Here is a 12292-nt window from a genome sequence, read left to right on the forward strand (position 1 = left end):
ATATTGTTTGGGAACAGGTTCTTTGGCCCACCATGTCCACAGGCACATTAACACTATCCTACACACTAGGGACAATTTACAATTCTCACCGAAGCCAACTAACCTACTAACCTGTACATCTTTGGAGTGCGGGAGGAAACCGGAGTACCCAGGGTAAACACAGGCAGATCACGGGGAGAACGTACGAACTCCACACGGACAGCACCCCTAGTCAGGATCTAACCCAGGTCCCTGGTGCTGTAAGGCAGCAACTCTACCACTGCGCCACTGTGCCACCCGTCATCTTTATGGGCAGTGTCAAATAAAGAGGCCACAAGCAAGAGACAAGTAGTCTTAGTATCACCCGCAACAGCTGGAGGACCGGTTGCAAGTAGTCTATGAATTAGAGAGCAAGGAAGTAAATTTTGGAGAGGAAAATATATGGAATCCAGAAATCTTCTGGCCACAATAAAGTTTAAGAAAATTTACAGAAATGAGGGAAACAGATTAAATGTTCAAGCCAATGAACTTTCATCAGACATGATGAAAGGTCATCAACTTAAAACACTAACTTTGTTCCTCCCTCCACAGAGGCTGCCTGACCAGCTGCGTATTTTGACATGTAGCAGGTCCATCTGCTGGTGACAAACTCCAAGACAAAGGGCACACCAGTGCCCTGTTGAGACACAGATTCAAGGTTTATTCACCTTTTCATGCATGAGTTGGCAGAGCATTCCCTGAAACAGTATTCCACATTAATCTCCACAGTGAAAAATCAAAGACAACCTCACAGGGGCCAAGGCTCTGAGAAGTGCTTAATTCAGTCACCAAATGAAACAACCAGTCGAAACATGTCTGAAGAAGGGTCCCAAACCATAACGTCACCTATTCCTTTTCTCCAGAGACGCTGCCTGTCCCGCTGAGTTACTCCAGCTTTTTGTGTCTATCTTCCAGTTTAAACCAGCATCTGCAGTTCCTTCCGACACAAACCATTCTCTACAACCGATTATCTCTTGAACCCACAGATAATATACATTGTAGATAGACACAAAAAGTTGGAGTAACTCAGCAGGACAGGCAGCATCGCTGGAGAGAAGGAATGATGACGTTTCGGGTCGAGACCCTTCTTCAGAAAATATACATTGACAGTTCATAGAAATCTAAGTTTTATTAAACACTAGGCAAAAGGAAATGGATGATTTTTAGACAGGCGATACAGCTCCCCAAGGGATCAGGGCCGGATTTCCTAGCCCAATTTAGTTTATTATTGTCACGTGTACCGAGGTACAGTGGGTTGGAGAGAATGCAGGAGGAGTGCAGGGTGGTATCAGCGCAATGGAGACATAAGGAACTGCAGATGCTAGAATCCTGAGCAAAACAGAGTGCTGGAGGAACTCAAGCGGGTCAGTCAGCATGTGTGAGGGGAAGGGACAGGTGACGTTTCGGGTCGGGGCCTATCTTCAGATCAGAGTTTTGGAGTGGTGGTGGGCTTCAGTTTGCTAAGCCACAATTCTCCTGCTGCAGCTTGGATATGCCATGCAGAGGCTCAGTGTGCACCAAATGGGGCAAGATGTACCCAGTTGAATATGGTATGGTATTTATTTGTCACATGTACCGAGGTACAGTGAAATTCACTTTTGTATACAGTTCAGTACAAGTCTCACTATACATAAATACTTAGATACTGTACATATTAGATTAGCAACTCAATGTGTAGGAAGGAACTGCAGATTCTGGTTTAAACCGAAGATAGACACGAAAAGCTGGAGTAACTCAGCAGGACAGGTAGCATCGGTGGAGAGAAGGAATGGGCGACGTTTCGGGACGAGACCCTTCTTCAGACAATATACATTCACACTGTTTCTGTTTCATCTCACTTTGTCATCCACTCCTTACACACAGATGTCAATCAACCTCGAACTCATACATCTTTTGAGGTGGGAGGAACCAATGTGGTCACAGGGAAAATGGGTCCACATGCTTAGCATCTTAGGTCAGGTTCAAACGAGGTCTCTGGCGCTGTGAGGCAGCAGCTCTACCAGATGTGCCACTGTGCTGCTCTTTGGCCAATACTTGGCCAATATTCTATACATCAGGGTACACAGCATTGTGGCCAGAACCAATAGCTCTGAACAGGCAGAAAAAGAGCTGAGCCCATGTGCGGTTATTAATCGTGGCGTCATTCCTGTTGTTTCCTTACCGGAGCACCAGTTGATCCGGGATGGCCAGATCCTCCAGGATAGCCTCGACCTCCCTGTGTGAGAGAAATAAATGTGTTATCATGCTGGAAAATAGGCGTATAAATGGTAATAAAGGGGAAGAGGTAGAGGCAGAGATGGACTCACCTTGGTTCCGTTACAACCGGGTATACCATGTGGGCCTAATGGACCATCCTGCCCCGGTAACCCCTGCAACAGGAAAATAGGATCTACGTTAAATAAATGGCATGAAAGAAAAAACATTTTCCACCTCTCATCATTTTTGTTCAATATGGGGATTTATTGTCGAGTGACAAAAGCAGAGGAGGAAGATACGCTCACAACATTTAAGAAGCATCTACACAGAGGCTTAAAATCAGTCGATGGCCGCACACCGGTTGCCTGCCTGCCCCTTTTCCGGGGTTACGTCCGAGCTCGCGTGTCCCTAGAAAAGGAACACGCGGTGTCCATGGGGACTGTGGAGGCCTTCTGTGAACGCTGGTCACCACAGGAGGTTGAATATATTATAGATAAAAATGTTAATATTTTAATTTGATAATTTTGTTTAAGTGTTTTTTAAATTGCTTGAGCTTTTTCCGGGTCTACGTCCGTGCCCGCCTGTCCCTGGAGAGGGAACACGCGGTGTCCATGGGGACTTTGGAGGCCTTCCGTGAATGCTGGTTGCCGTTGGAGGTCGAGTGTTTTGTTGATAAAGTTGACGTTATATTAATTTGATGATCGTTTGTTTGTAAACTGTCAACATAGGCAGTCTTTGATTGTGTTAATACTCTGTGTTTATTTTATTTTTTGAATAAAAGTAGTTTCATAAAAAAAATAAAATAAAAAAAAAAAAAAGGGGGATTGAAGGCTAAGGGCCGTGTTGGTAAATGGGACTGATGTGGATGGGTATTTGATAGGTTGCTTATGTTTCTGGATCCGTTTCTGTGCTGTACAATTCTAATTAAGACCATGTACTAGGTGTGTATGTGTGGGCACATGTGGCACATACGGAATTACCCGCTGCAATACCGAAGTTCGCCAGGGGTGGACAGAGCCACTCCTCGAAATGGTAGCCAGCCACAGGACCTCTGCTCAGTCCGCCTGAACCTACCTGATCTCCCAGTTGCTAAACACTTTAACACCCCCTCCCATTCCCATACTAACCTCCTCCACTGTCAGTGAGGCCCAGCACAAATTGGAGGAACAGCACCTTATATTTTGCTTGGGCAGCTGACACCCCAGGGGTATGAACATTGACTTCTCTAACTTCAAGTAATCCTTGCTTTCCCTCTCTCTCCATCTCTCCCCCTTCCTAGTTCTCCGACCAGTCTGACTGTCCTTCTGATTAAATCCTATCTCTGTATGCTTCGTTGCCACCTGCCCCCAGCCAACAATGATCTGTTCTACATTTTCCTTGACCGCCATCCCCTTTGATGTCTCGTCCTCACACCTTACACTTCCTTGTCTCTGTGTCGCCCTCTCCCCTGACACTCACTCTGAAGAGGGGTCTCGACCCAAAAGGCATGCCATGCTGAGTCACTCCAGCAATTTGTGTCCATCACAGGAGGGCAGTGGTCGAGAGAGCAGAGGCAACCAGATGGAGAGCCTAGGTCACGGAGGGGAGAGTCGTCCATGGTAGGGCGAACCTGACAAGTGGCATGACCATCTTGCCCAATGGAAGGGGCAGGTTCTCCAGTGGAGGGGGGGGTAGGGTCAAGGAGGAGGGTGGAGGCAATCAAATAGAGGGGGTGTCATCCGGTGGATGGGGAGAATCTGGAGGCCAAAGACATCTGCTGGAAGCTTGCTGCCAACCAGCAGGAGAGTTAGTGGCCCAGGTAGATTATGGGTGTCACCAGTAGAGGCAATGGATCAGCGTTCTCGTCGCGCCCCCCGTCAGTACCCAGGCTCGCCTGGGGAAGCCAATGATCCTCCCAGCAGACTAAATTCTACAAGACGACGCCTGAGAGCCAAGTCAAAGAATCCTAGTCATTATCCCAAAGCCGAAAGCAGCAACAACGACCAGCCTCAAGAGCACCTAGCAGTTGGATCTGCTCTCCGAATACTACAACTGAATGTTGAAGGCCTCTCTGCAGCCAAGTGACACCTCATCGAAGTCCTCGCCCACCAACACTCCATCGACGTCATCTGTCTCCAAGAGACTCACGTTGGGCACAGAGGAAGCGGGCCGTTACACCATCAATGGCTTTGATCTTCTTTGCTATTCAGGACTGGACAAGGCCCCTGCTTGGCCAGCCTTCACAAATGGGGCAGCAGCCCAACCGCACGGTGTGCTTGTTCAAGAGGCAACTGCTTGGCTAAAGGACTTTGCATTCGCTAAATAAATAAAACCAGTAGAGGGGTGGAGTTACTTCAAGAAGGGGACTTCAACACAGTGGCCTTTGGTCCATTGAGTCCATGCCCAAATCATGAGAGGAATAGATCGGCTCGATGCGTAGGGTATCTTGCCCAGAGTAAGTGAATCGAGGACCAGTGGACATCAGTTTAAGGTGAAGGGGAAAATATTTAGCAGGAATCTGAGGGTTAACTTTCACAGAAACGGTGGTGGGTGCATGGCTGGAACAAGCTGCCAGAGGAGGTAGTTGAGGCAGGGACTATCCCAACTTTTAAGAAGCAGTTAGGCAGGTACACGGATAGGACAGGCTTGGAGGGATATGGACCAAACACAGGCAGGTGGGGCTAGTGTAGCTGGTGCATGTTGGCCGGTGTGGGCAAGATGGGCCGAAGGGCCTGTTTCCATGCTGTATCACTCTATGACTCTAGGACACATAGTCACACTAGTTCTATCTTGTCCCATTATCTCATCCATTCCCTCACATGTGGAGCAATTTTACAGAGGCTAATTAACCTACAAATCCACACCTCTTTGGGTTGCCGGAGGAAACGGGAGTCCACAGAGGAAACCCATGTGGCCACAGGGAGAACCTGCAAACTCCACACAGACAGCTCCCGAGGTCAGGATCGAACCGGGTCTCTGCCGTTGTGCGGCAGCACATGCCTGGTGTTGCAGGGTCAACCATGTGGGGTGGGATTCTGAATGGTTTAATATATAAAGCAGATCTTGATCATCTGCAGCCCATGGACTACCCTGGGGCCATGCTGTCCATTCCACAACACAGATGACCATCCAGACAGTGTCTCTCTCTCATTATCTACCAGGGCACCCTTCAGCCGCACTTCCACGCTCTTGGGCCCTGTTTCACAAAATAATTATCATAAGTTTCAACGTATTAGTAATTTTCCTGGTGACTCGAACACTAAAAAACATTTGCATGTAAAAGAGTACGCTTGGGGATAGAGAGACACAGAGAGGGCAGAGACCTCAGACATGGAAGCAACCGCGATTAAATCAATGTGTCTGACGGAACTGCAGATGCTGGTTTAATACAAAGGTAGACACAAACTGCTGGAGTAAATCAGTGGGACAGGCAGCATCTCTGGCAGCCTCAGTCTGAAGAAGGATCTCGACCCAAAATATCACCCATTGCTTCTCTCCAGAGCTGCTGCCGGCCCCGCTGAGTTACTCCAGCGTTTATGATTAAATCAATGTTCAATTTACCAACTGTTCCCATCTGTAAAGCACGGATGGCTCGATGTTGACTTTGCAAAACAGACATTCATTTTAACAATAATTGGGAAAATACGACGTCAGGAGACTTCTGCCTGAGGTTGGTGAAGTGGTGCATACTTACTGGAACACCGGGAGTGCCGGGAAAGCCAGGGATCCCAGGAGGGCCCTGTCAAACATGAAGCAAAGACAAGGTCAACATGAACAATGTTTGTCAGCGGCACCTTACCAATCTGTTGCAAGAAGCACACGACTAGCTGGGAGCACCCAATCCATCTGCATACTGTGATTCATTCATTGAATTGATTGTAAGATACAGCATTGAACAGGCTCTTCGGTCCACTGAGTTCATGTTCATAACTGATAGAAGCAGAATTAGGCCATTCGGCCCATCAAGTATACTCTACCATTCAATCATGGCTGATCCAATTCTCCCACTCAATCCCATTCTCCTGCCTTCTCCCCGTATCCCCGAAACTAAGTTCACGCTAACCATTGATTAACAGTTCACTCTACTGTGTTAGAACACTTCAAGTTCAAGTGAGTTTATTGTCATGTGTCCCTGTATAGGACAATGAAATTCTTGCTTTGCTTCAGCACAACAGAACATAGTAGGCATTTACTACAAAACAGATAAGTGTGTCCATATACCATAATATAAATATATACACACATGAATAAATAAACTGATAAAGTGCAAATAACAGAAATGGGTTATTAATAACAGAGTTTTGTCCGAGCCAGGTTTAATAGCCTGATGGCTGTGGGGAAGTAGCTATTCCTGAACCTGGTCGTTGCAGTCTTCAGGCTCCTGTACCTTCTACCTGAAGGTAGCAGGGAGATGAGTGTGTGGCCAGGATGGTGTGGGTCTTTGATGATTCTGCCAGCCTTTTTGAGGCAGCGACTGTGATAAATCCCCTCGATGGAAGGAAGGTCAGAGCCGATGATGGACTGGGCAGTCCATTCACTCCCTGCACACTGGGGGCAATTTACAGAGGCCAATTAACCTGCGATCCCACACGTCTTTGGAAGGTAGGAGGAAACCAGAGCACCCGGTGGCAACCCAGGGGGCCGGAGGAAGGACATGTGAACTCCACACAGACAGCACGGTCAGGATCGAACCCGAGTCTCCTGTGCCTAACTCTATCAGTGGTGTGATTGTACTGCCATGGTATGTTAGATGGCTGTCAGTACTGGCATGGATGGCTGATGGTACTGCACTTGTTCTAGATCCTCCTCCCATTCATCTGAACCCTGACTATTGCTCCGACAGCTTGTTTAAACCTGTAGCATCCACATACAATCTTCCGTCACTTACTCGTAGTCCTTTGGGGCCTGGGAACCCATGTGGTCCGGTGTCACCCTAAGAAGAAAGAAAAGAAAATGAGTGCTCTTTCCAAGTCCAACAGTTTAATAGAAAACATAAGAAAAAGCAGAGAAAATATGCCCTGAGCTTGCTTCCCCCATTCAATAATTGTCCTACATTCTCCCTGCAGCCAGCAATCCCCTTTATTGTCCAAGATCTATCACATTTGTGGTTTTGGTGGATGGTTAGGGGAAGCCATGGGTTGGAACACTAATGGACTTCAAGGGAAGTCATGGATTGTAACACCAATGGCAGTAACGCAGGGTCACGCTGCAGTACTGCTCTGACTTTGTGGAAAAGAAGAAATTCTTTCACATCTCCATCCTTTGTAGTCAACCTTAGCCCTGAGATCATGCCCTTAGACACAAAGTTTTCAATTGGAGAAACATCCTCATGGCTTCCACTCTTCAAAGACCACTGAAGGATCCCAATCCGAGATGTCATCTCTACATTCTCTCCACAGGTGCTGCCTGACCCGTTAAATTCCTCTAGAACTTCTGCTTTAGTTAGAACCTTTGCTTTCTTCAAAACTATCAGCCTTTAGCTGCAGTGTCTGTTGTTTTCCAATTGCTCAGTGGTAGAGATACTAATGAACACATCCTTTCCTCTGTCACATTCACTGACTAGTTAGAATAACCTAACTGGTTCAGCATCTTGAAGTTAGAAGGGGAATATCCTCTCAGTCACTGTACAGTGACGTACTCTGGTAGTGGATGCTGAGTAGGCTCTGGGCTAGTCCAGGAGTCAGTGACACTTGGAACCTGACCTCTGCCTGCTGACACAAAGCCTCAAAGGGCTGCCAGGACGTTTGGAGCCAACACTAATTCATAGAAACATAGAAAATAGGTGCAGGAGGAGGCCATTCAGCCCTTCGAGCCAGCACCGCCATTCATTGTGATCATGGTTATTCGTCCCCAATCAATAACCCGTGCCTGCCTTCTCCCCATATCCCTTGATTCCACCAGCCCCTAGAGCTCTATCTAACTCTCTCTTAAATCCATCCAATGATTTGGCCTCCACTGCCCTCTGTGGCAGGGAATTCCATAAATTCACAACTCTCTTGGTGAAAACGTTTTTTCTCACCTCAGTCTCAAATGGCCTCCCCTTTATTCTAAGACTGTGGCCCCGGGTTCTGGACTCGCCCAACATTGGGAACATTTTTCCTGCATCTAGCTTGTCCAGCCCTTTTATAATTTTATATGTTTCTATAAGATGCCCCCTCATCCTTCTAAACTCCAGTGAATACAAGCCTAGTCTTTTCAATCTTTCCTCATATGACAGTCCCGCCATCCCAGGGATCAATCTTGTGAACCTACGCTGCACTGCCTCAATCACAAGGATGTCCTTCCTCAAATTAAGAGACCAAAACAGTACACAATACTCCAGATGTGGTCTCACCAGAGCCCTATACAACTGCAGAAGAACCTCTATACTCCTATACTGAAATCCTCTTGTTATGAAGGCCAATATTCCATTAGCTTTCTTCACTGCCTGCTGTACCTGTAAGCCAACTTTCAGTGACTGATGTACAAGGACATCCAGGTCTCGCTGCGCCTCCCCTTTACCTAACCTAACCTCATTGAGATAATAATCTGCCCCCTTGTTTTTGCTGCCAAAGTGGATAACCTCACATTTATCTATATTATACAGCAACTAGAGCGGGAAGTGAGGCAAACACACGAGAACACAGCTCAGCGGTTCAGTTTAGTTTGGAGATACAGCGCGGAAACAGGCCCTTCGGCCCACCGAGTCCACACCGACCAGCGATCCCTACACATTAACACTTCACTATGCGCACTAGGAACAATTTACATTTATACCAAGCCAATTAACCTACAAACGTGCACGTCTTTGGAGTGTGCGTTAAAACCGAAGATCTCGGAGAAAATCCGCGCAGGTCACGGGGAGAACGTACAAACCGTACTGATAGCACTCATAGTCAGGATCGAACCCGGGCCTCTGGCGCTGTAAGACAGCAACTCTACCGCTATGCCCTAGCAAACGCGTGAATAATTTATTTTAAGTAAAAATAATTTCAAAAAGATATCACAAACACTTATTGCTTCAAATGTTTTCTATCCCACGCACTGCACACCCTCCTTCTGTGAAATCTATCAGCCCCACTCCAGTGTTTATGCTTTTCCAGTTGAATCTGTAACCACTTCCCCAGTAGGCAGCAACTCCCAGCTTACAGCTTGCTGCAGGAAACACTCTCATGGGAAGGAAAGACTGGACCATGTTTTTAACACTGACTCCATTTTGAAATATAAGTTCAGTGTCTTCACAGGCTTGTAATTGGTTCCTTGAGTTGCCGATCATTGAGGTGATGAAGTCACATTGTATTCTTTCCTACCTTAATTCCTCTTGTTCCAGGAGGACCCTCAGGGCCTGGGAACCCGGGCAAGCCTATGTGACCTTCCAGTCCCGGTAGGCCTCTCACACCCTGCATGGCCAGAAATTAAACACCTTCAGCATAAAATACACATACTAGTTGCACAATGAAAGCCGAAGCACAAAAGATCAAATGCATAACAAGTACTGCTTGGTATCTTAATCAGAATTCCTCCATGTATCTGAAACCAGTTCTCTCATTACAATATGTAGGAAGCAACTGCAAATGTTGGTTTCAGGACTTTTCTGTCCTGGGCCTCCTCCATTGTCAGAGTGAGGCCCAGTGCAAATTGGAGGAACAGCACCTCATATTCCACCGGGGGAGCTTGCACCCCAGCGGTATGAACATTGATTTCTCTAACTTCAAGTAATCCTTGCATCTCCTCTCTCTCCATCCCTCCCCCACCCAAGTCGTACCAGCTTCAAAGTCGGCTTGTTGAGTCTCATTGTCTGTAACTCATTTTCACCCAACACACAGGTAACAATGGCCTGTTCCCTTTATCATCGTTACTTTTTTGCATTTCTTTCATTCATTTGTTCTATACCTCTCTACATCACCGTCTATATCTCTCGTTTCCCTTTCCCTTAACCCTCAGTCTGAAGAAGGGTCTCGACCCAAAATGTCACCTATTCCTTTTGAATAGCACCAAAAGATGTTGCCTGACCCGCTGAGTGGCTTCAGATTTTTGTATCTCTCATTACAATCCTGCCTGTGGCTCATATTGCAACCAGGCTGGGATTTTGGGGGCAGGGTGGTGTTGAGGTATTCGAGACTTGCTGCTGGTAGATCAGTACAGATGTACATGTAAGCACCAGTGCCAACAGTACAGGGTCGTGCTGCAGTGCTACCATGACTCTGTGGAAGAGAACTGGAGGAATCAAGGAATTTTCACTGTGTGTGAGAAGTGGAAACATGGAATTGCAGATGCGTGTTTACAAAGAAAATGACACAAAGTGCTGGAGTAACTCAGCTGGCTCGGAGACCCATGAGTGACAGGGGATTATAATCAGCTACTGGGAGTGGGGCGATCATGATTGTGCTCCACATTGTTGGGAGTGTTGGCGAAGGTCGCGACCCAGTGAAGGGGTGGGAAGGGGGTAGATGGGGTTTAATACAGTGACCACTGAATAATGTGGAGACTATAGTGCATCAGTCTGAAGGAGACACACGGTGAACTGAGTTTCATTCCAAAAACATACAGCGATAAATTTGAGACAGGCCATTCAACATGTTGACTTGCGCAGTGTCCAAGTCATGGATGTGCACTCAGTGTGGGGCATGTGGGGCAAGTGGGGCACTTGAAAAAGACCCGGTTACAAGTGTGAATGAATGATACTTTACTTTATTGTCATGTCTGACAAGTTCCAGTGAGATTCTTTGTTTTGCAAACTCAAGGTATGCAAAGAGTCGCCACATAAAGGGCATCGACAAAGTTACAAGTTTTCCATTTTAACACAAACCAAACTTGGTCGGGCAGGTCCCCTGTAAGCTATGGTGAAGCAGTCCTCGCATGCAATGCAACGGGCTGTTTCCAGATGGGTGGCCTGTGCTGTTCACGGCCACGAACGCACAAATTAACGGGGTGGACAAATTAACGGGGTGCCCCCGTGCACCTCACAGAACATCTGCACACATCCAGGGACATCCGCAGCACGTACACGGAGGGCCTGGAAGTAATTTTGTGACCTTTGTGGAACATTCCACATTTGAAGTTTTGATAATATTCCTTTGCAAAAAAGTAATCCATCTCTTTGTGAAAAAGTTTCTCAGTCGAAATAGTTGTGGACATTTCTGTTGATTACCATTGTAACAGGGCCACCTTGTGGAGCCTGCAGGTACTGTAACACCTTGTTATGTGAGGAAGGGAACCTCTATTTTCTTTCAACCTCTAGACAGCTTTCAAAGTGGGAAATGGCTGTCGATTGGACTATGCATAGTGAAGGGTCTCTGAAGGGGAGATTGGATTATACACATAGTGGAGCGGTCTGACGAAGGGTCTCAACCCGAATCGTCACCTATTCCTTTTCTCCAGAGATGCTGCCTGACCCACTGAGTTACTCCTGTTCTTTTATGTCAATCTTGGGTTAAATAGTTATAAATGTAAAAAATATATACATGAAGTGCTGGAGTACCTCAACGGCTCAGGCAGCATCTCTGGTGGACCTGAACAGGTGACGTTTCGGATCAGGACCCATCTTCAGACTGATCGTAGTGTATCCACCTGTCACTCGCCTGGCTTTGTCCTACCCCCTCCTCCCCTCCAGATTTCACCCCCTATTACAATCACATTGTACAAGGGTCCCGACCCAGAGGTCTGCCCACCAATCTCCTCCACCACTGAGTTACTCCAGCACATTGTGTCCTGTTTTGTAAACTAGAATCTGCAGTCCCTGGTGTCTATGGATATATTTATGTGTGGTGCATAATTCAATTTTAGTTAAAAAAAAAACAGGAAAATCTGGGACCAAGATGTACAGGGTCGGTGATTTTTCTTCCAGATCCTCCGCATGTTGGCTGTTTGGGGAATGTGAAGAGGTAGATTGCCAAGCAAAGAATGACCAAACTCTACCTTCAGGTGTTCAAAAAGGAACTGCAGATGCTGGAACACGAAGAACAAGGTGTTACATTACCTGCAGGCTCCACAAGGTGGCCCTGTTACAATGGTAATCAACAGAAATGTCCACAACTATAACTTTGTGTACCTTCGATAAGCCGAACACCTCCGCTCAGTCCGCAATAACCTACCTGAACTCCCGGTGGCTCAGCACTTC

At 46.9% G+C, this 12292-nt stretch overlaps 1 protein-coding gene across 7 annotated transcripts in view; it reads right to left on the minus strand.

Moving 5' to 3' along the window:
* col4a5 (collagen type IV alpha 5 chain) overlaps positions 1-12292 on the minus strand; it is a 256174-nt gene that overhangs the window by 141119 nt on the left and 102763 nt on the right. For all 7 annotated transcript variants that reach the window (XM_033030174.1, XM_033030172.1, XM_033030173.1 and 4 more), the window contains 5 exons: positions 9483-9572; positions 7082-7126; positions 5888-5932; positions 2325-2387; positions 2180-2233 (listed from right to left, as the gene is read on the minus strand). In XM_033030174.1, the coding sequence (XP_032886065.1) occupies positions 2180-2233; positions 2325-2387; positions 5888-5932; positions 7082-7126; positions 9483-9572 (297 nt within the window). The remainder of the gene's footprint in view (positions 1-2179; positions 2234-2324; positions 2388-5887; positions 5933-7081; positions 7127-9482; positions 9573-12292) is intronic.

The sequence above is a fragment of the Amblyraja radiata genome, chromosome 12 (assembly GCF_010909765.2).
Source record: "Amblyraja radiata isolate CabotCenter1 chromosome 12, sAmbRad1.1.pri, whole genome shotgun sequence".
NCBI classification, from domain to species: domain Eukaryota; kingdom Metazoa; phylum Chordata; class Chondrichthyes; order Rajiformes; family Rajidae; genus Amblyraja; species Amblyraja radiata.